The sequence below is a fragment of the Protomyctophum bolini genome, assembly GCF_963924005.1.
Source record: "Protomyctophum bolini genome assembly, chromosome: 21".
Lineage (NCBI taxonomy): Eukaryota > Metazoa > Chordata > Actinopteri > Myctophiformes > Myctophidae > Protomyctophum > Protomyctophum bolini.
Genome location: NC_137882.1, coordinates 4,911,117 through 4,933,270, shown reverse-complemented (window position 1 = coordinate 4,933,270; position 22,154 = coordinate 4,911,117). Strand labels below are relative to the sequence as shown.

The 22,154-nt window shown below is 41.9% G+C and overlaps 1 protein-coding gene across 1 annotated transcript in view; it reads right to left on the bottom strand.

The window, feature by feature from the left end:
* Positions 1-10,422: 10,422 nt before the first annotated feature.
* The window catches only part of LOC308336039 (vasoactive intestinal polypeptide receptor 2-like), a gene marked incomplete at both ends in the record, with an annotated part of 51,407 nt that continues 39,675 nt past the window's right edge, over positions 10,423-22,154 (bottom strand). The window contains 5 exons of the mRNA XM_080793283.1: positions 10,423-10,599; positions 10,940-10,981; positions 11,703-11,841; positions 20,384-20,475; positions 21,486-21,555. Coding sequence (XP_080649409.1) covers positions 10,423-10,599; positions 10,940-10,981; positions 11,703-11,841; positions 20,384-20,475; positions 21,486-21,555 — 520 coding nt within the window. The remainder of the gene's footprint in view (positions 10,600-10,939; positions 10,982-11,702; positions 11,842-20,383; positions 20,476-21,485; positions 21,556-22,154) is intronic.

Below are 22,154 nucleotides of genomic sequence, written 5' to 3'. Positions count from 1 at the left end.
AACAAAACACCTTACACTGATATTATACTATATTTCTACGTTAAAAAAAATGTGTGTGTCTGATAGAAATATCTGTGTTATCAAATGTTATAGGCAGATAGAAATGGTTCTGTAATATTGTCCAGGCACCATCCTTGAAATGTGGCACTTTGTAATATTAGTTAATCAAAAAGTACAACAAAGAAAAGAAAATGTTATCCTTTTCGAGGGGTGCATACTTAGTTTAGACTAGTCATTGGTTAGACATGGGTTAAGGTTAGGTTTAGGTGTGCTGCCCCGTGGGAGGTTAGGTTTAGGTTGAGGGTTTGAGATAGGTTGTAGTTGTAGGACTAATGACTGGTCTAACCAATGACTACTAGTCTAAACCAAATTTTTTCTAAACTAACTACTTCACCCGTTTCGCATGCCTTAAACACTACCAATAAATACCTCTTTCATGGTCCAGTTGTATTGGTAGTGTTTAAGGCATGTGAAACACACCTTTGGATTGTCGTTTAAACTTGAGAGAAATATTGAATCCAAAGGACTTTAGACTCATAAAGTTGACGGTGAAAACAGAACATTGAGAGAATAATGGAAAGAGAACCAGGTGTTCATCCAATCAATGCAAAGCCAAAGCTATTACTGTCCATTAGGCATGTATCGATTCACTCAAATCACATGAATCACGATACGATTCGAATCACGGTATTAGGTTCACAATACGATGTTTCACGATTCTTTTTAACAGAAATTTATTTTCCAGACAAATGACAGAAAAATCTATTATTATTATTTCTCTCACACAAATCCAGTAGTATATATTTTTTCTTTTACAATACTATAGCAATACTGTAGCAAATGACAAGCAATTTTTTATCATTTCTCCTCCACAAATCTCAAATCTCAAATTTTCATATGTATTTTTGAACTCAATTTGAGTCACTTTTGTTAATAGTTTTGAGTAATTGCCATTCGGAAAACACAATCATCACAGACATCTCGCAATCCTGCGAGCTTTTAGGTTTCATGGACCCGTCTCGTCTGACTGTATGAACTGAGGATCTAACTCTCATCTGATTCAGCAACATTACAGTCATCAGTTCTTCAAAAGAAACAACAGACAATCACTCTGGTCTCATGATCGACCAGACCAGTCACAGCTATAGGGACTGTTCGTGTCTCCTAGAAGACCCTCCCTGGGTAATATTAACCCATTCTGAACGGGAACCCATTTTGGTGTTAGCATCATGTCGTGCTTTAGCTATTGAAAAATAGCAGATCTACAAGCTCATAGCGCGCCACCGAGTGGCGCGCTACGAGCTTGTAGGTCTGCTATTTTTGAAAAATCGAAGAACGACTGACATTTGTAGAATCTGATCTCAGGTCAGAATGGGTCAATCAGACCAGTGTGTGTCCAGTGGAAACCTCGTATGAATCTGATCTCAGGTCAGAATGGGTTCATCAGACCAGTGTGTGTCCCAGTGGAAACCTCGTATGAATCTGATCTCAGGTCAGAATGGGTTAACCAGTCAAAAATGCGTGATCCTCCCTATAACCTTGTATAGTCAGTGTTTATCACTTGGGTTGTTGCAACATGTTACCGAGTCCCCTTGAATCTCTTCTGTCTGAATAAACGGCACACCTGCTGCCATGATCATGACGCCATCATCAACATGAAGCAAGAACTAACATGTCTTCCAATCCAATCCAATCCACTTTATTTATTTTAAATAGCACGTTTCAAAACTCAATAAAATCAAATACACTATAGCTACCTGTACGTAGCGGACCCAGCTGGCCATGAAAGGTTGAAGACTGAACTGATGATTTTGGAAGTTTCATTATTAAATCAACGTAGAACTGACAAGAGAAAAAGGCATACAAATGCATCATAAATCAGATACAATAAACATCCATTATCTCATTATCAGTATAACAAACAAGTTCCAATAAACCATATAATTACATATATATCCCATACAATATACTATAGCTTAAAACTACCATATCAAAATGCCATATGAAAACCACCACAATAAACCTCAGACAATGAACCACAAGAATAAGACCCAGTCAGACCAAATAAACATTAAAAAAGAGATTCACTTTGTCCCCTTTCCAGCTGGGTGCTGAAGTGGCATGTGCTTCACTGCTTTGTGTCCTTTTGTTCAGCTTTTGACCAAACTTTGTGTACTGGTCCCATAGTGATGCCGTTCTCGCTCCTCTACCACTGAGGCCCTTTTATTGTCTACTCCTGCTATCTGCAGCACCATGCTGGACGTCGGGCAGCACAACAAGGTGAACTTGATCAACCTACTCAGTGCCCATTGATGTGCTCCTGAAGTCTGAACAGGACACTAGTCAAATAAAGGTCTGTAAGACCCAACACGGCAGGAACCCCTTCACAATAAAAGTTTGACCATCCCGGGGTCCGTTACACTATACCACACAGAACAAACTACAGCAAGAATACAATAAGTACAAACAGTGAAAACAACTGAGAAACGCATGACAGAAAAGTACAAGACGCAACAGCATCACAGTGAGACAAAACATTTACAAGGATCGAAGAAACTCAAGCGGGGTTAAAAGCCAAGGTAATAAAGGTGGGTCTTTAGGCGAGATTTAAAAGTCTCGAATGGAAGGGGCCAATTTGACGTGGGAGGGAGGGGAGTGCGTTCCATAATTTGGGGGCTACAACAGAAAAGGCTCGGTCGCCTCTGGACTTTAAGCAGGTCTTCTTTGTGACCCTGAGGTTTAGCTGGCCCTCAGACCGCAGTGACCCTGGAGGAGTATATAGACCTCAATAAGTTCAGACAAATATAGAGGAGCCAGACGATTCATTGATTTAAAAACAAACAATAGAATTTGAAAATCAACTCTAAAGCAGACAGGGAGCCAGTCTTCCCTCCTGGTCTCTCACTATGCACGACGGTACCACTTCATATTAACTATACACTAACTAACATCCCACTAACTATTACTGTTACACATTTTCTACTGTACATCATATGTATGTTTTCAGCGGTTTTCAACTTTGAGTGTTTTCACCCACAGGGTTTCTACAGGAACTGCCATTTCTATTATTGTTACTGTCGCCATTATAGTTGTTACTATTGTTATTGCTGTTACTTGTCCGTTTCTCCCCTCTCCCTCCGACTGCCCACCCTGAGGGTGCTTCAGGGCAGGTGGGACAACTTCCAATCTCTGCTCTATTATGTGAAGTGTCCCGAGACAACTTGTGATTCAGCACTATAATGAAACTGAAATGAAATGAATCGATGACAAGGACACACATGTGCAATCAACTTTAAGCCAGCAGTATATACTGGAAGTGCTGATTCACGGCAGCCTCGCGCTAATGATGCCGAGTCACCAGTAGGACGATAACTCACAGGCGAGGTGTCTGATTATTACTATATGGAAACTTCCAATAATCGTTTCCTCTTATGCATCGCCTTTGTCAGACCTGACCCCTACACACACACACGTCACGCACATGCACGCACGGTCGCACGCACGCACATGAGATATTTATTTACATCCACATAAACAGAAGTACAAGTATGCCTTGTACAAAGAACATAAACACTTGCCAGTGCTGTCATACAATTGTGAAAACAGCCAGTTACAAAGTGCCTAGACGGCAGAACATTGTTACATTGCAAATTATAGTTGACATACTTGTCAGACGCAGAATAAATCATGGCTAAAGGAAACAATGCCTCCTCCAAATTGAGAGGCTTTTTAGCTGATACTGAGCAGTACCTATACAGTAGCTGCTAACTGCTTGGCCTTCCTTTCTTGTAACTGTAAGCCCCTCACAACAGATGTGTGCATGTTCCCAACTTCCCTAAGGCCCTAGGCTACCAAAGATAATAACTAATATAAATATAGGACCATTCAAAATTGGTAACACAAAGACATGCATCCTCACTTTACTGTGAAATATAATGCATGTTGCATGTTGCGTGTACAGAGTACAGACACATGCATCCTCACTTTACTGTGAAATATAATGCATGTTGCATGTTGCGTGTACAGAGTACAGACACATGCATCCTCACTTTACTGTGAAATATAATGCATGTTGCATGTTGTGTGTACAGAGTACAGACACATGTTGTGTGTACAGAGTACAGACACATGTTGTGTGTACAGAGTACAGACACATGTTGTGTGTACAGAGTACAGACACATGTTGTGTGTACAGAGTACAGACACATGTTGTGTGTACAGAGTACAGACACATGCGTACTCCTCAAAACTAACACAGTAAGTACAGTTGATGTTTTCTTGGGTGATTTTTCTGGTTAAGTATACGTATACTGGCCAGTAGGATACAACACACACAAATAGGAATTAATTGGCATAAGGACTACATTGGAAAACATGCACACAGCGCGCGCGCACACACACACACACACACACAAGCATGCGCGGCTGCGCGCACACACACACACACACACACACACACACACACACACACACACAAACAACCAGAAAATTACCCAAGAAAACATGAACAGTACTGGCAGTGACAAAAATCCTCCTCACCACCCTGCTCGAAAGAAAGCAGCAAATGGAAGAAAAAAAAGATAACACTCATCTTTTACCCTCTCTAATAACAACCTAAAACATGAACCTTGGTTGAAAAAAACTAAATTTGTCCTTTAATAAACTTGTAATATGTTAATAAGCTAACCCCATCCCATCCCACACTGCACCACCTGAGCACAGTTTCTTAACCCATTCTGACCTGAGATCAGATTCATACGAGGTTTCCACTGGACAAACACTGGTCTGATTAAACCCATTCTGACCTGAAATCAGATTCTAAAAATGTCAGTCGTTCTTCGACTTTTCAAAAATAGCAGACCTACAAGCTCGTAGTGGCGCGCTACGAGCTTGTAGATCTGCTATTTTTCAATAGCTAAAGCATAACATAATGCTAACACCAAAATGGGTTCCCGTTCAGAATGGGTTAATTAATGAACTAAGAACTGCTGAACCAAATGTATTTTCTACTGAAGCTAGTTTGCATATTATTATTATATAGCCATTGACCGCCCCCTGCTGGTCAACATGAAGGATGGAACAGAGCCAATCTTCTATGTAAAGTAATGAATAGCATCAATAAGGCAATGTTATGTAATCTTACTTGGTCACTTTATGACCTTGGATTTGCATTCACATCAAAACATCGGACAGGCTGATATGTTAGTGATTTAATAATAATAACAATAATAATAATTGTAATAATAAAATAATAATACAAATACATTATTATTATTATTAGTATGGTTGCCCAAAGTAATGATTGTAGCCTACCTTTTGTGTTTGCTTTCTTGCCTGGTGCTCAAATGATGATCTGCACACAGTGTCCAAATCATGCCTTCAATCCAGGTTGTTCTCAGACTCTTTGGTACTGCCTGCGCAAAGTCTGGACAATGTGAGGTTAGGTTCTGGATGAATGCTGCAGCATTTCAGACAGATGGTCTATGGAGCTCAGTCCAAACTTTAAATAAGCAACTGTACACTTTAGAAACCAGCCAAAAAGCCTGCAACCTACAACATGCTACTACTATCAATATTTTGGTAGCCATGAGCTGTGGCCTAAAAACAGGAAGTAAGTGTACAAGCAGTAGGCCCTATATTGTGTATTCAAATGTTGTCAGACCACGGAAAAGTATGTTACAAACAACCCACCCAGCCTAATTAGAATGATGAAAAAGGTTAAGGTGGTTAGGTATTTAAAAATCACACCCGTGTGAAGTGAGGGGCGCTAATATATTAAAGTCTAACTCATGTTGATTAGGTGATGATGTAATGGTGATGTAAAACAAACGATGCCAACACAAACTAAATTCTCTTTATTGTTAATGGCAAGTAATGTTTGTGTTAGGGACAAGATGACGTCAATTTTCCCTTCATTGTCAATGGTGTTTTTAAAACAAACTTTTTTTTACTGAATGTGTCAAACTGACATATTGAGCCTATGACACACAGTGTGGTTCCCCCCCCCCCAGTAGGCTACCTTCATATTCAATAAATTCTGTGATCTTTTGTGGCCAGATATGATTTCTTGGGGTCTAGTAGGACTATAGTAAACGATAAAATAATAAATCGCTATAAAATGTTGTAAAAAAAACAACACTCATCTTTTACTTTCTCTAATAACAAACATTAGAAAAAAAAACGAAAGTTGTCCTTTAAAAGGAACTACTTATTCTAGTCAGAAGATGGCGATGCAGTCTAGGATATAGCATCAGAAGACTGGTGTAGGCCTAATACCTTGGGTGCATAATCCCTAAACCACAGCATCAATTTTTTTCATCAAAATATCTCGCACAAATTTCTCGCACAATCGATCACGCACAAATTTCTCGCACAATCGGTCTCGCACAAATTTCTCGCGCTATCGAGAAAGCGCAAGTTTTTGTCGCGCTATCGAGAAGGCGCGAGTTTTTGACGCGCTATCGAGAAGGCACGAGATTTTGTCGCGCTATCAAGAAGGCGCGACAAAGGGGCCCTGGTAGGGGGCGGGACTGCGACGCTCTATAAAAGTGTGTGGAGAACAGAGAATGAAAGAGTGGAACCACCGGCACATTGTTCACTATACACATTTTATACAAAACACAACACGTCACACAATAAGGGTACAATTCTATTCTAAAAGGCAAAACATTCCCAGCCCATTTCACAATCAGTGCCGGAAGTGCTTCAAAATAGGAGCTCTGGGGTGCCGGAGTTGTCTGAGCGCTTTTACTCTGAAAGCCATGACTCGGAAACAATCTAGTAAAAAAAGTTGACTTTACATTGCTAGCTTACATTGCGATCATTTTAATTTATACGATATATGATCCAAAAAGCGTTCATATTTTGCGGGAGAGACGGATAAGGAGCAGAAATGAAGCGCCAGCATATCGATCCATTCATAACCACGGGAGAGCGCCCTGGATTAGGAGATACGAGTCATTCTTTCCGCCGCGCTAACATGTGAGTCAACGGCAAGCTAATAATTGCCCAGAGCGTAGCATACTGCAGCCGAAAGGCGAACGGGCAAAAAAAAAGAAAATAGGAAAAAATCTTAATAATCTTATCTCGCCCCGTATCATTGAGGATGCGCAGGCGAGCACAACGGAGCATAGTCACTGGTCACATGACACACTGGTCACACAACGCAGCAAAGTCACTGGTCACATGACACACTGGTCACACAACGGAGCACAGTCACTGGTCACATGACACACTGGTGACACAACGCAGCACAGTCACTGGTCACATTAAGTCTCCTCGGATAAACATTTGCATTCAGTGAATATACAGTATAATACAATTATTATATATATTTACAGTGTGTGTGCGTGTGTGTGTGATATATATATATATACCCACAACCGTGATAAGTTGATATATATATGCACACACACGCGGAATTGAAGAGTAGGGAGCGGTGCTGACCAGACTTTAAAATAGAAAAGGAGAGGTTGCAGTGCTAGTATAGTCCCGAAGCCTTCTTCACAGTGGCGTGCACTGATATGACACTAATTAGGACATATAGGGCCAAGCTACACCAGGCAGTAAACGCGCACAGTAAACGCATACGCACGTGCGGCGCGCGCAAAATTGCCTGGTGTAGCTTGGCCGTCAGTCCTACTCCTCCTCCCAGTCATATTTTGACAGGAGGAATTGCTTTAATTAGACCCACCTGTATTAGGATGTTGATATTCATGCATCATGCTCAGCTCATGCTAGAGCACCCCCTGCCCTTTTGGAAATGTGCCCTTTTGGAGAAATAAAAGAAAACATATTTATTTTGTGGTACAGTGTAGCTACACTGTACAGTATGTGGACCATGGTGACATTGATCAATTATTGATTAAAAAAAAGCTTCTAATATATTATTTAGGCCCCAAAATCTATACATTTCACACTATTAAGGCAACCGGCCGGTTCCACGCGCTGCACAAGGTGGCAAGGTGCCCTTTTTCACTCGAGCACCTGCCCCTCTAAATGTCTGTGCACGCCACTGTTTCTTCAGGGTAGATGAAGACGCCTTCTTCAGGGTACCCTAGCAGCTAGGGTATTCATAGTTACCCTGAAGAAGGCTTCTTCAGCTAGGGCCAAGCTGAAGGGCCTCTCCTTTCTATTTAATACAAAAAATCATGCATGCAAGACAAGTCCATACCTGCCGACGTCCGCAGGAAAACTTTTATGCAGACTTTTGGGTTATGCGCTTGGTATGCAATATGAATACATTTTAGAGTGTGATTTAAACCTGTTGGTGTGTGTGTGTGTGTGTGTGTGTGTGTGTGTGACAACCCGGTCATTTACAACCCGGGGTGGAATCGTTGCCACCCACAACCGTGATAAATTGATGTTTAACTTGTTTCAGTTAAATTATGTGTGCTAATCATACAACCTGGATTCGAACATTGCACGTGTTAATTGTGCTAATGCTATGAAGATGATATCCAAACTAAGCGCCCTCCCCCTAAAAACACAGTGTGTGTGTGTGTGTGGACCACCGAGTGGCGATTCTTTTTAGATCTGATCTCAGGTCAAAATGCATTAAAGAACCACCCTTCTTCCGTGCGTTAGAATCTGATCTCAGGTCAGAATGGGTTAAGGTATTTAGGAACACCATTTAAATATGCAACTATACGTTATGGTCCACTGTCTCTTCTGGACCAATCAACTGTTGAAACAATGGGAGGCGCTATAGCTATAGAGCGTCGCAGTCCCGCCCCCTTTCAGAACGACGAGTGGCCCCAGGAAATGATTCTCCGTTCATTTTCTCCATAGGCTTTTCAAAAAGTATTTATATAAAGACGGTTACGCCGCGGACTAAACCAACTCGGATCGTGACCAAATCATGACAACGAACACAATATTTTGGGGCCGATCAAATAATTAGAAAGAAAGAAAATAAAGGCAGGATAAAACACTATTTGTTTTGTTTGTCCTTCTTATAAATTATTTGATCGGCCCCAAAACATTGTGTTCATTGTCATGATTTGGTCACGATCCGAGTTGGCTTTATCCGTGGCGTAACCGTCTTTATAATACTTTTTTATCCCAGGATTTTGTAACCCATTTTTCACCCCTGTGTCAATTATCTAATGTGATCCTGGGCTCTACACACCCTCCGCCAACCTGGGGAGAGCAACGGACTTGAACTCATGCTTCCTTCATGCCTGAGTGTCCAAGTTGCTCCTTTACACCTGACAGGGGGGAGTTTCCCTGGTTGGACGTAGCGTGTGGAAGGAACACGTTATTCCAACCAGTTCCTTTCCCCTCCATCAGGCGCCCCGGCTGGCCAGGGGGAGGCAGTTTAGAGACCAGGATTACTGCATGTTTTTGTGAGGGTACCTACCCTAGGGGACACGGGGAGAACATGCAAAGTCCACACAGAAAGGCCCTTTCGCCAACCAAAACATTGTGTTCATTGTCATGATCCGAGTTGGCTTTGTCCGCGGCGTAACAGTATTTATAATAATACTTTTTGAAAAGCCTATGGAGAAAATGAACGGAGAATCATTTCCTGGGGCCACTCGTCGTTCTGAAAGGGGGCGGGACTGCGACGCTCTATAGTGCTGCGCTAGTCTATTCTATTCTACGCCCGAGCATAGACATGGTAACGCCCCCGCCCGCCTGCGGCTGCCTCTGATTGGCCAAACCGACACTGCCGGTCTTGTCCCCCATGGTCTCGCCACAGACTGTCCTCCGAGACGCGACGTTTACTCCGTCCGTCCGCGGTGGGAAATAATACAAGTGCCAGAGAATGACAGCTTGGCACCTGCGACAGTAACTTATTGTAACGTTTATTTTTGTAGAAGAGGCAAAACTAATATTGTTCATGCCATTTTCACACGTATTTGTATGATTTGATGTGTGTTGTGTTCTAAATTAAAGTATTAGTGTTGATTATCGTGTATTATTCTAATTGTATAGTAAACTAATATTATTATATTTAAAAAAAAGATAAAGAGCAAGGGAAAAGAGACCTTTTTACAGTACAATAATGTTTAAAGTTTTCACTGACTGTACACATGTAAAATAAACATGCATGCAACAATATATTAGTTTGCCTCTTCTACAAAACATAAAAGTTATACTGTCGCACGTGCCAAGCTGTCATTCTCTTGTATTATCCCATTCTGAACGGGAACCCCTTTTGGTGTTAGCATTATGTTATGCTTTAGCTAGTGAAAAATAGCAGATCTACAAGCTCATAGCGCGCCACCGAGTGGCGCGCTACGAGCTTGTAGGTCTGCTATTTTTGAAAAATCGAAGAACGACTGACATTTCTAGAATCTGATCTCAGGTCAGAATGGGTTAATCAGACCAGTGTGTGTCCAGTGGAAACCTCGTATGAATCTGATCTCAGGTCAGAATGGGTTAAATCGTACGTGGCTTATTGCACTCTGTATAGTTTTATAACATTGTAGTTTCAGTCTGGAGGATGGACTGGGTTCTGGAGGAGTTACGGGGGAAGTGGGAGAAGTTATCTCCGCCGTTGCGGCTGACGGACATGGCGTGCAGCCGGTAGTCCCTGCCTACGTAGCGCTTCAGCGATAAACTCCTCCACGTGCGCCTCAGCTCCCCCTGGACCTTATGGACACACACACACACACACACACACACACACACACACACACTGTACATTCTGTACATTGACCAACGGAATAATGCTTAATGCATAATTATGCTCCGGTGTCACGTTCCAAAATAGCGGATCTACAAGCTCACGCCATGCAAGCTCACACATTGTGAGCTTGTAGACTGGCCACGCAACACTGTCGTATTACCAAGTATAAATGCATGCAGTCATGCTTAAATGATCTCTCTCTGTGTGTGTGTGTGCGTGTGCGTGTGTGTGTGTGTGTGCGCGCGCGTGTGCGCACGTGTGCGTGCACGTGTATGGGGGCTGTTTATACACGTGTTGACGTACCTCAGTGTTGAGGAAGCAGTACAGGATAGCCACCACTAGACCCTATATCATAGAAACATCATAAAAAAAATGTTATTTATTTGTATATGCTGAACAATGACATGGCCAGCTTATTGTTAGGCATTTATTTAAAGTTGTGACATGAACAGCGTCGATGCACAGTACTACACACACACACGCTATACGTTATGCTATACCAGCTGACAAGACGCAATGTTTCGGTCCCATATTCTGAACATGACATATTGCTGTCTGAGCCCCTTTTTGGTGTTAGCATTATGTTATGCTTTAAGTAGCCTTGCCGAGCCATGAGGCCCATAGGGGGCAGGAGCCTATCTCCTGTTTCTGTAGCAGCTGAGGCAGCTTGATGTACAAGTACACCCTCTGGACATGACGCTAGTATGTCGCAGGGACTTGATGCTGAGCGTCAAGCAGGGAGGCACTGGGTACCATTTTTAGAGTCTTTGGTATGACCCGCCCGGGGATCGAACCCCGACCTCCCAGTCTCAGGGCGGACACTCTAACCACAAGGCCACTGAGCTAGTTGTTATGCTTTAGCTATTGAAAAATAGCAGATCTACAAGCTCATAGCTATGAGCTTGTAGATCTGCTGTTTTTGAAAAATCGAAGAAGAACGACTGACACAGAAACATAGCTTTTTCAGAAAGCTTGTCAGGATGCAGCAGGAGTCAAATAATAACTAATAATGTATCGGCCTAAACTATAATGCTAAATAAAAAATCAAAATGGTGCAGATCTTTACCTGGAATGATCCCAAGCCCAGGTCGAACAGGATCTTATATTGCTCCATGCTTTTGTCGGCCGTCTCCACCAGATACACAAACACCACGTAGTTCACACCAAACAGAGGGATCAGCAGCAGAGTAGACTTGGCCAGGCGCCTGGAGGAGCACACACACACACACAGACACACACGCACGCACGCACGTATGCACGCGCACACGCACACCAAACATCAAAATATTCATGTTAATACACAAAGCTCACTTTGCGGTCCCTTCCTCCCTATCGGTGTCAACTGTTACATTATGCATATGCATCTGTTGTGTACTGTACACGGGTCGGAAACCTTTGGCACCGTGGTGGTGCCAACGCCGCTATGCAAAGGAAAGTGATCACTAGGTGAGAGAGAGAGAGAGAGCGAGAGGATGTTTGGTTTAAAATAAACTATTAAAAAAAAGAATCCCTCGCATTACCATGCAAATTATACATCCTGCGCATACTTTCATACGTTCATTAAAACTCTGAACTCTGACACGGGGAGAGAGAGAGTCTGGAAGATAGTTGGGTTATTGCTCTGAGTTCTAACGATCATTATTATATAAAACAATGTGAAAGAAAAGCTTCAGAAAAAGGAAAGGAAAAAGGTTATATTCGTGACAATCAAAATATGTTGGAACTTTTGACTGTGTGTGTCACTGTGTGTGTCATTCAAATTAATGTTGACAATGACATGATGACACACCGACTAGGAAATAAAAACATGGCACTTTGTTTCAGCTCATTATGATAATAATATGCAATGTCCCAAAAACAAACACGCATGTGCTCCGCTTGTCCTCGTTTCTGCTGCCGCCAGAGACTGGAATGAGTAAACACACGCATGCACACGCACACGCACACGCACACGCACACGCACACGCACACACACACACCCACACGCACACACAGCACGCGTGTTACTGCGCACAACTCCATGTTAATCATGCATGCGCCACACCTCCACAAAGTCTGTGCATGCTGGCAAAGAAAAAAACACCCGGGTTTAATCGTTTTTCCGTTCCATCAGAACTACTGGACCTCAGTAGGATAGGATACCAGGAAAGGACGAGCTTTAATTCTTTGTATATAATGTTTAGAAATCGACAATGACATCAACCGTAGAACGTCAAGGGGCAGTCTCTTCAACATGTGAGAGTTGTTTTGGAGTTTTGCTGTCGTCATGTGTGGTCTCGTATTTTACTTCAATGAATCAAGAATTTGAAGTCATTTTGGGGTAAACGGTCTACTCCTTTAGGCTCTTAAGTGTGACTAATGATGCTAATGATTACTGCGTAAAGAAGACTCTGCAATGTCTTCCAAATCTTTCAGAATCTCTCAAGGAAGTAGCCTTGACGAGCCATGAGGCCCATCTCCTGTTTCTGTAGCGTGAGGCAGCTTGATGTACACGTACACTCCCTGGACATGTCTCTGCTAGCCACTGCTACACCGTGCCAAGGATCAAGTGCCTCATACACATCCTGACACAACCTCCAGGGACACATGCAGGACTTGCATTCCAAGAACTTGGAGCAGCAGCGATGCTGGCCCACCACGGCATCCGGCGTAAAGACCTCGGCGACGAGGCGAAGGAAAGGATGAGGATGAGAGAAAATGAAAATAATTGGGACATTTTTTTTTTGCCGGTCCCGCTCTCGACCAAAAGGTAGCGCAGCGGGACGTCACACTGTACACCCCAGGAGCTCTGACAGAGGACAGAGGTCACAAGAGCTGCTAAGGAACGCAAGCAAACTCAAAGGCACAGATAATACGAGGAACATACAGAAGCTGCCGGACTGAAGGAGAAAAGATGCTAGTACCAAAGATGATGGAGGCAAGTGAGAAAGGATGTTTTGCAGTTTTTTGCAGACATGACAAGCTCATCATGGGCCTTGGTCGTCAGCAGGGGAGAAAGGAGTCTGATTAGAGGAGGGAGGAGAAGAGAACAACGGAACAGTCAACGGTCAATGGAAACAGTAACTTTACTGTGTGTATCATGTACTCTGGATAACAGTAACTGACTGTGTGTATCATGTACTCTGGATAACTGTAACTGACTGTGTGTATCATGTACTCTGGATAACAGTAACTGACTGTGTGTATCATGTACTCTGGATAACTGTAACTGACTGTGTGTATCATGTACTCTGGATAACTGTAACTGACTGTGTGTATCATGTACTCTGGATAACTGTAACTGACTGTGTGTATCATGTACTCTGGATAACAGTAACTGACTGTGTGTATCATGTACTCTGGATAACAGTAACTGACTGTGTGTATCATGTACTCTGGATAACTGTAACTGACTGTGTGTATCATGTACTCTGGATAACTGTAACTGACTGTGTGTATCATGTACTCTGGATAACAGTAACTGACTGTGTGTATCATGTACTCTGGATAACTGTAACTGACTGTGTGTATCATGTACTCTGGATAACTGTAACTGACTGTGTGTATCATGTACTCTGGATAACAGTAACTGACTGTGTGTATCATGTACTCTGGATAACTGTAACTGACTGTGTGTATCATGTACTCTGGATAACTGTAACTGACTGTGTGTATCATGTACTCTGGATAACTGTAACTGACTGTGTGTATCATGTACTCTGGATAACTGTAACTGACTGTGTGTATCATGTACTCTGGATAACAGTAACTGACTGTGTGTATCATGTACTCTGGATAACAGTAACTGACTGTGTGTATCATGTACTCTGGATAACTGTAACTGACTGTGTGTATCATGTACTCTGGATAACTGTAACTGACTGTGTGTATCATGTACTCTGGATAACAGTAACTGACTGTGTGTATCATGTACTCTGGATAACTGTAACTGACTGTGTGTATCATGTACTCTGGATAACAGTAACTGACTGTGTGTATCATGTACTCTGGATAACTGTAACTGACTGTGTGTATCATGTACTCTGGATAACTGTAACTGACTGTGTGTATCATGTACTCTGGATAACAGTAACTGACTGTGTGTATCATGTACTCTGGATAACTGTAACTGACTGTGTGTATCATGTACTCTGGATAACAGTAACTGACTGTGTGTATCATGTACTCTGGATAACTGTAACTGACTGTGTGTATCATGTACTCTGGATAACTGTAACTGACTGTGTGTATCATGTACTCTGGATAACTGTAACTGACTGTGTGTATCATGTACTCTGGATAACTGTAACTGACTGTGTGTATCATGTACTCTGGATAACAGTAACTGACTGTGTGTATCATGTACTCTGGATAACTGTAACTGACTGTGTGTATCATGTACTCTGGATAACAGTAACTGACTGTGTGTATCATGTACTCTGGATAACTGTAACTGACTGTGTGTATCATGTACTCTGGATAACTGTAACTGACTGTGTGTATCATGTACTCTGGATAACAGTAACTGACTGTGTGTATCATGTACTCTGGATAACTGTAACTGACTGTGTGTATCATGTACTCTGGATAACTGTAACTGACTGTGTGTATCATGTACTCTGGATAACTGTAACTGACTGTGTGTATCATGTACTCTGGATAACAGTAACTGACTGTGTGTATCATGTACTCTGGATAACTGTAACTGACTGTGTGTATCATGTACTCTGGATAACAGTAACTGACTGTGTGTATCATGTACTCTGGATAACTGTAACTGACTGTGTGTATCATGTACTCTGGATAACAGTAACTGACTGTGTGTATCATGTACTCTGGATAACAGTAACTGACTGTGTGTATCATGTACTCTGGATAACAGTAACTGACTGTGTGTATCATGTACTCTGGATAACTGTAACTGACTGTGTGTATCATGTACTCTGGATAACAGTAACTGACTGTGTGTATCATGTACTCTGGATAACTGTAACTGACTGTGTGTATCATGTACTCTGGATAACAGTAACTGACTGTGTGTATCATGTACTCTGGATAACTGTAACTGACTGTGTGTATCATGTACTCTGGATAACAGTAACTGACTGTGTGTATCATGTACTCTGGATAACAGTAACTGACTGTGTGTATCATGTACTCTGGATAACTGTAACTGACTGTGTGTATCATGTACTCTGGATAACAGTAACTGACTGTGTGTATCATGTACTCTGGATAACTGTAACTGACTGTGTGTATCATGTACTCTGGATAACTGTAACTGACTGTGTGTATCATGTACTCTGGATAACTGTAACTGACTGTGTGTATCATGTACTCTGGATAACTGTAACTGACTGTGTGTATCATGTACTCTGGATAACTGTAACTGACTGTGTGTATCATGTACTCTGGATAACTGTAACTGACTGTGTGTATCATGTACTCTGGATAACTGTAACTGACTGTGTGTATCATGTACTCTGGATAACTGTAACTGACTGTGTGTATCATGTACTCTGGATAACTGTAACTGACTGTGTGTATCATGTACTCTGGATAACTGTAACTGACTGTGTGTATCATGTACTCTGGATAACTGTAACTGACTGTGTGTATCATGTACTCTGGATAACTGTAACTGACTGTGTGTATCATGTACTCTGGATAACTGTAACTGACTGTGTGTATCATGTACTCTGGATAACAGTAACTGACTGTGTGTATCATGTACTCTGGATAACTGTAACTGACTGTGTGTATCATGTACTCTGGATAACAGTAACTGACTGTGTGTATCATGTACTCTGGATAACTGTAACTGACTGTGTGTATCATGTACTCTGGATAACAGTAACTGACTGTGTGTATCATGTACTCTGGATAACTGTAACTGACTGTGTGTATCATGTACTCTGGATAACTGTAACTGACTGTGTGTATCATGTACTCTGGATAACTGTAACTGACTGTGTGTATCATGTACTCTGGATAACTGTAACTGACTGTGTGTATCATGTACTCTGGATAACTGTAACTGACTGTGTGTATCATGTACTCTGGATAACTGTAACTGACTGTGTGTATCATGTACTCTGGATAACTGTAACTGACTGTGTGTATCATGTACTCTGGATAACTGTAACTGACTGTGTGTATCATGTACTCTGGATAACTGTAACTGACTGTGTGTATCATGTACTCTGGATAACTGTAACTGACTGTGTGTATCATGTACTCTGGATAACTGTAACTGACTGTGTGTATCATGTACTCTGGATAACAGTAACTGACTGTGTGTATCATGTACTCTGGATAACTGTAACTGACTGTGTATCATGTACTCTGGATAACAGTAACTGACTGTGTGTATCATGTACTCTGGATAACTGTAACTGACTGTGTGTATCATGTACTCTGGATAACTGTAACTGACTGTGTGTATCATGTACTCTGGATAACAGTAACTGACTGTGTGTATCATGTACTCTGGATAACTGTAACTGACTGTGTGTATCATGTACTCTGGATAACTGTAACTGACTGTGTGTATCATGTACTCTGGATAACTGTAACTGACTGTGTGTATCATGTACTCTGGATAACTGTAACTGACTGTGTGTATCATGTACTCTGGATAACAGTAACTGACTGTGTGTATCATGTACTCTGGATAACTGTAACTGACTGTGTGTATCATGTACTCTGGATAACAGTAACTGACTGTGTGTATCATGTACTCTGGATAACTGTAACTGACTGTGTGTATCATGTACTCTGGATAACAGTAACTGACTGTGTGTATCATGTACTCTGGATAACTGTAACTGACTGTGTGTATCATGTACTCTGGATAACTGTAACTGACTGTGTGTATCATGTACTCTGGATAACAGTAACTGACTGTGTGTATCATGTACTCTGGATAACAGTAACTGACTGTGTGTATCATGTACTCTGGATAACTGTAACTGACTGTGTGTATCATGTACTCTGGATAACAGTAACTGACTGTGTGTATCATGTACTCTGGATAACTGTAACTGACTGTGTGTATCATGTACTCTGGATAACTGTAACTGACTGTGTGTATCATGTACTCTGGATAACTGTAACTGACTGTGTGTATCATGTACTCTGGATAACTGTAACTGACTGTGTGTATCATGTACTCTGGATAACTGTAACTGACTGTGTGTATCATGTACTCTGGATAACTGTAACTGACTGTGTGTATCATGTACTCTGGATAACTGTAACTGACTGTGTGTATCATGTACTCTGGATAACAGTAACTGACTGTGTGTATCATGTACTCTGGATAACTGTAACTGACTGTGTGTATCATGTACTCTGGATAACAGTAACTGACTGTGTGTATCATGTACTCTGGATAACTGTAACTGACTGTGTGTATCATGTACTCTGGATAACAGTAACTGACTGTGTGTATCATGTACTCTGGATAACTGTAACTGACTGTGTGTATCATGTACTCTGGATAACTGTAACTGACTGTGTGTATCATGTACTCTGGATAACAGTAACTGACTGTGTGTATCATGTACTCTGGATAACAGTAACTGACTGTGTGTATCATGTACTCTGGATAACAGTAACTGACTGTGTGTATCATGTACTCTGGATAACTGTAACTGACTGTGTGTATCATGTACTCTGGATAACTGTAACTGACTGTGTGTATCATGTACTCTGGATAACTGTAACTGACTGTGTGTATCATGTACTCTGGATAACAGTAACTGACTGTGTGTATCATGTACTCTGGATAACTGTAACTGACTGTGTGTATCATGTACTCTGGATAACTGTAACTGACTGTGTGTATCATGTACTCTGGATAACTGTAACTGACTGTGTGTATCATGTACTCTGGATAACTGTAACTGACTGTGTGTATCATGTACTCTGGATAACTGTAACTGACTGTGTGTATCATGTACTCTGGATAACTGTAACTTTCAGTACGATTTCCTATTCCTATTCCTCATTTTAATTTTGGACAGTTCAAACGTTGCCACATCATTTTATGCATGCCATAATCTAACACTAGAAATGTTATTAAAACAGTTTAAGTGCCATGGACGACAAGATGAGTTGAATCTAATTATGCACTGATTGCCATGGACGATAAGACGAGTTGTTTAAAAAAATAAAAAAAAATAAAAAAATAATAGAATTACATTTTCTTTCTTTTATTTATAATGGGCTAATTGGCAAAGAAAGCCAAAACTGCTGACCACCAGGTGGCGCTGAAATTAAGGGAGGCGGTATCATTCATTTCACATGGTTTCTATGTCAAAATGTCCAACAAAAGGGCTAATAATGCTACTGTACATCTAAATGTATTTAGTTATTATAAACGACTAGTAATAGAGCATCGACATAATGTTCACATTTTCACGGTATCAGAAACCTTACATTATATTGTGAAAAGACAGAAATAAACGTGGTGGTGTTCCAGTCTACGCAGATATCCAAAGGTATATATTCCTGGTGAACCTACCGGTATCTAACTATGTGTTCTAGTATATTTATTTACATGACCGATGACAGGCCAACACGTATCTGGATCCAAGCACAATGGAGCTTAACTGCAATGCAGAATGGTAGAACATGGAGTCGGCCTACAAGTTGAATCATGATCCAAGAAATCCAGTGGGAAACTATTTGATTGTGTGAATTCATTGTTAAACATAACGGGGTCTCGGGTTTGCGAGGTTAGCTGCAGACCGACACAAAGACACACAGGCGGCCAGAGGCTGTGATGATGGAACAATGATGATGATTAAAGTAATTATAGAAAGCAGGTCAGTCAGCTTATTGAATGGTGCGATAGGAAGATTATGGAAAGGAACAAAAGCAAATCATTTTGTTAACAGTTTACAATTTACAATTTAGGCATTTAGCAGACGCTCTTAATCCAGTAATAATGTTCAATATGTGAGAGTTGCTGTTGTCATCTGTGGTCTCGTATTTACTTCAATTAATCAAGAATTTGATTGAAACATGATTGAAAGTGGTAGGTCTGGGACTGCCATTATAATTATTTTTATCTAATTAACTAGAGGCATTGTAAATAATTAATCAAATAATTTGTTGCATATACATATAGGACCTGAGAAGCTATTTTTTTAAATGACTTAAAACAGATTTAGGTAAACGAGTGAATCAATCCAACGAGTGAGTTTTTTTTCCCCGTCCACTCGGCCAAGAAAAGTGGTCCGATCGGCTTCTTCCCCCATCGCGTGCACCGCTATGATCGGTACGCCAGAACTTCATCCAGTGACAAAGGTTCCCATATGGTATGGTACGGGAATGTTACAATGTTGATTTTCACAAAAGGTTCGCCCCAGGATATTGGCGGTATAGGGTCCCCGTGGATCAGGAATCTGTATTTGAGGCCTGGGCCGTGGCTCAGCGGTCCAGGCACCTCGGCCAGGTACGGTAGCCCGAGTCTGGCAGTGTGAACTGCGGGTTCGACTCCCGATCCCGACGGCCTTCACTGCATGTCACTCCCCCCATTTCCTGTCAGTCTACTGTCTGTACTCTCTATAAAAAATATAAAAAAATAAAATAAAATCCAAACGCTGAAGTCAGTGGTGGCATGGAATGGGCTTAAGACCACAGCTGTGAGAAATTTTATATTATATATTATATATATATATATTATATATATTTATATTAATATTATTTGTCCAACATAGGAATGTACCTGTGCTGTGATTGGTCATTATAGGAATGTACCTGTACTGCGATTGGTCGTTACCCCCGACGTCCGAGCAGCGTAGTTTCTGCACCAGGATGCGGATGATGCTGATGAACAGGAGGAAGTTGATCTGATACCAAAGACAAGAAACACGCGGGCATGCACGCACACACACACACACACACACACACACACACACACACACGCAGGCACACACACACACACACACACACACACACACACACACACACACACGCAGGCACACACACACACACACACACACACACGCAAATTAATGCACATGCTTCAATTTATTTGTTATCCACTCACACACGCAAACGCACGCAGGTAGAAAAAGTACTTGCATTTTTTATTCAACAGTTTCACTGCCTAGGGCGAGATTGGGCGAGATAAATTAATGATCACAGATCGCCTAGGCTAGGGCGAGATTGGACGAGATGAGGGTTTATACAAGGGTTTGATAATGATCTCTACAGGCTCTTGTTGGCGTCATCATCACCAGGCAACGCTCCGCTTCGGCGACGTCAGCCACGGGTCAACGGGCTAGACACGATCCAACATGGAATTGAGCTGATCATACAAAACATCTATGTTTTTGGAGGTCAATAAAAGAAATCATCGCAACAGCAACAGTCCATTTGGTTCCGTTTGTACACTCTCAGAGTTACAGACCCATAATGGTCCATTTGGTTCCGTTTGTACACTCTCAGAGTTACAGACCCATAATGGTCCATTTGGTTCCGTTTGTACACTCTCATAGTTACAGACCCATAAGGGTCCATTTGGTTCCGTTTGTACACTCTCAGAGTTACAGACCCATAAGGGTCCATTTGGTTCCGTTTGTACACTCTCAGAGTTACAGACCCATAACGGTCCATTTGGTTCCGTTTGTACACTCTCATAGTTACAGACCCATAATGGGCCATTTGGTTCCTATAACTATCATTTAGCTGGGGACCCCCTGGATCTCCCTCAAGTACCGCTGGGGGTCCCCGGACTCCACTTTGGGAACCGCTGATGTACACCAAATGTCTCTTTTGGGTCTCGGGCTGAAAGTCCTGTTCTATAAGACTCACAATAACAGAGGTCATGATTGGCCAGTTGTTCTAGAAGACTTACAATAACAGAGGTCATGATTGGCCAGTTGATGACTCTCTTCGGTATGAGCTTTTCATTCTTCTCCCAGCACCTGCATACACACAGCAGAGACACAGACGGGTACAGGCTTTAGTGTGTAGACATACTATTGGTCCGACTGTCATTAGACCGATAACCTACCTCTAAACTATAACCTAAGGGCCGACTCATACTCCTATTTTAGAGCCGAATAAAAGTCGGTTCGGGCCTACAATTTGACGTCATTTGAGGTTCGGGGGGGGGGGGGGGTTACCGTCCTAAAGGCGGCTCTTCGGTGCTACTGAAATTTCTGACGAGCCGAAATCATTACGGCACTACAGCGCCGAAACAGCGGTAAAATAGAGTATGAATCGGCACTAACCCTAACCGCAAACACGGGAGCAGCGTGTGTCCGACCGCTGTTTCCACATGTCGGTCCGTTGGTGTGTCTAATCTGCGGTGTGTGCATCCCCACAAATACTGTAGGCTTTTCAACCGTCTCTAGGTCAAGGCCCACTGGTAAATCTTGAAAGCGTTATTATTATCGGGCCCACCCATCTGACCACATAACACAGCTCTGCACAATGCACAATTTGTGTGACCGACCGTCGACCGATATATAAGGCCACCAATATGGCCTCATTTGGCATATCGGGTCATGTCGTATCGGTG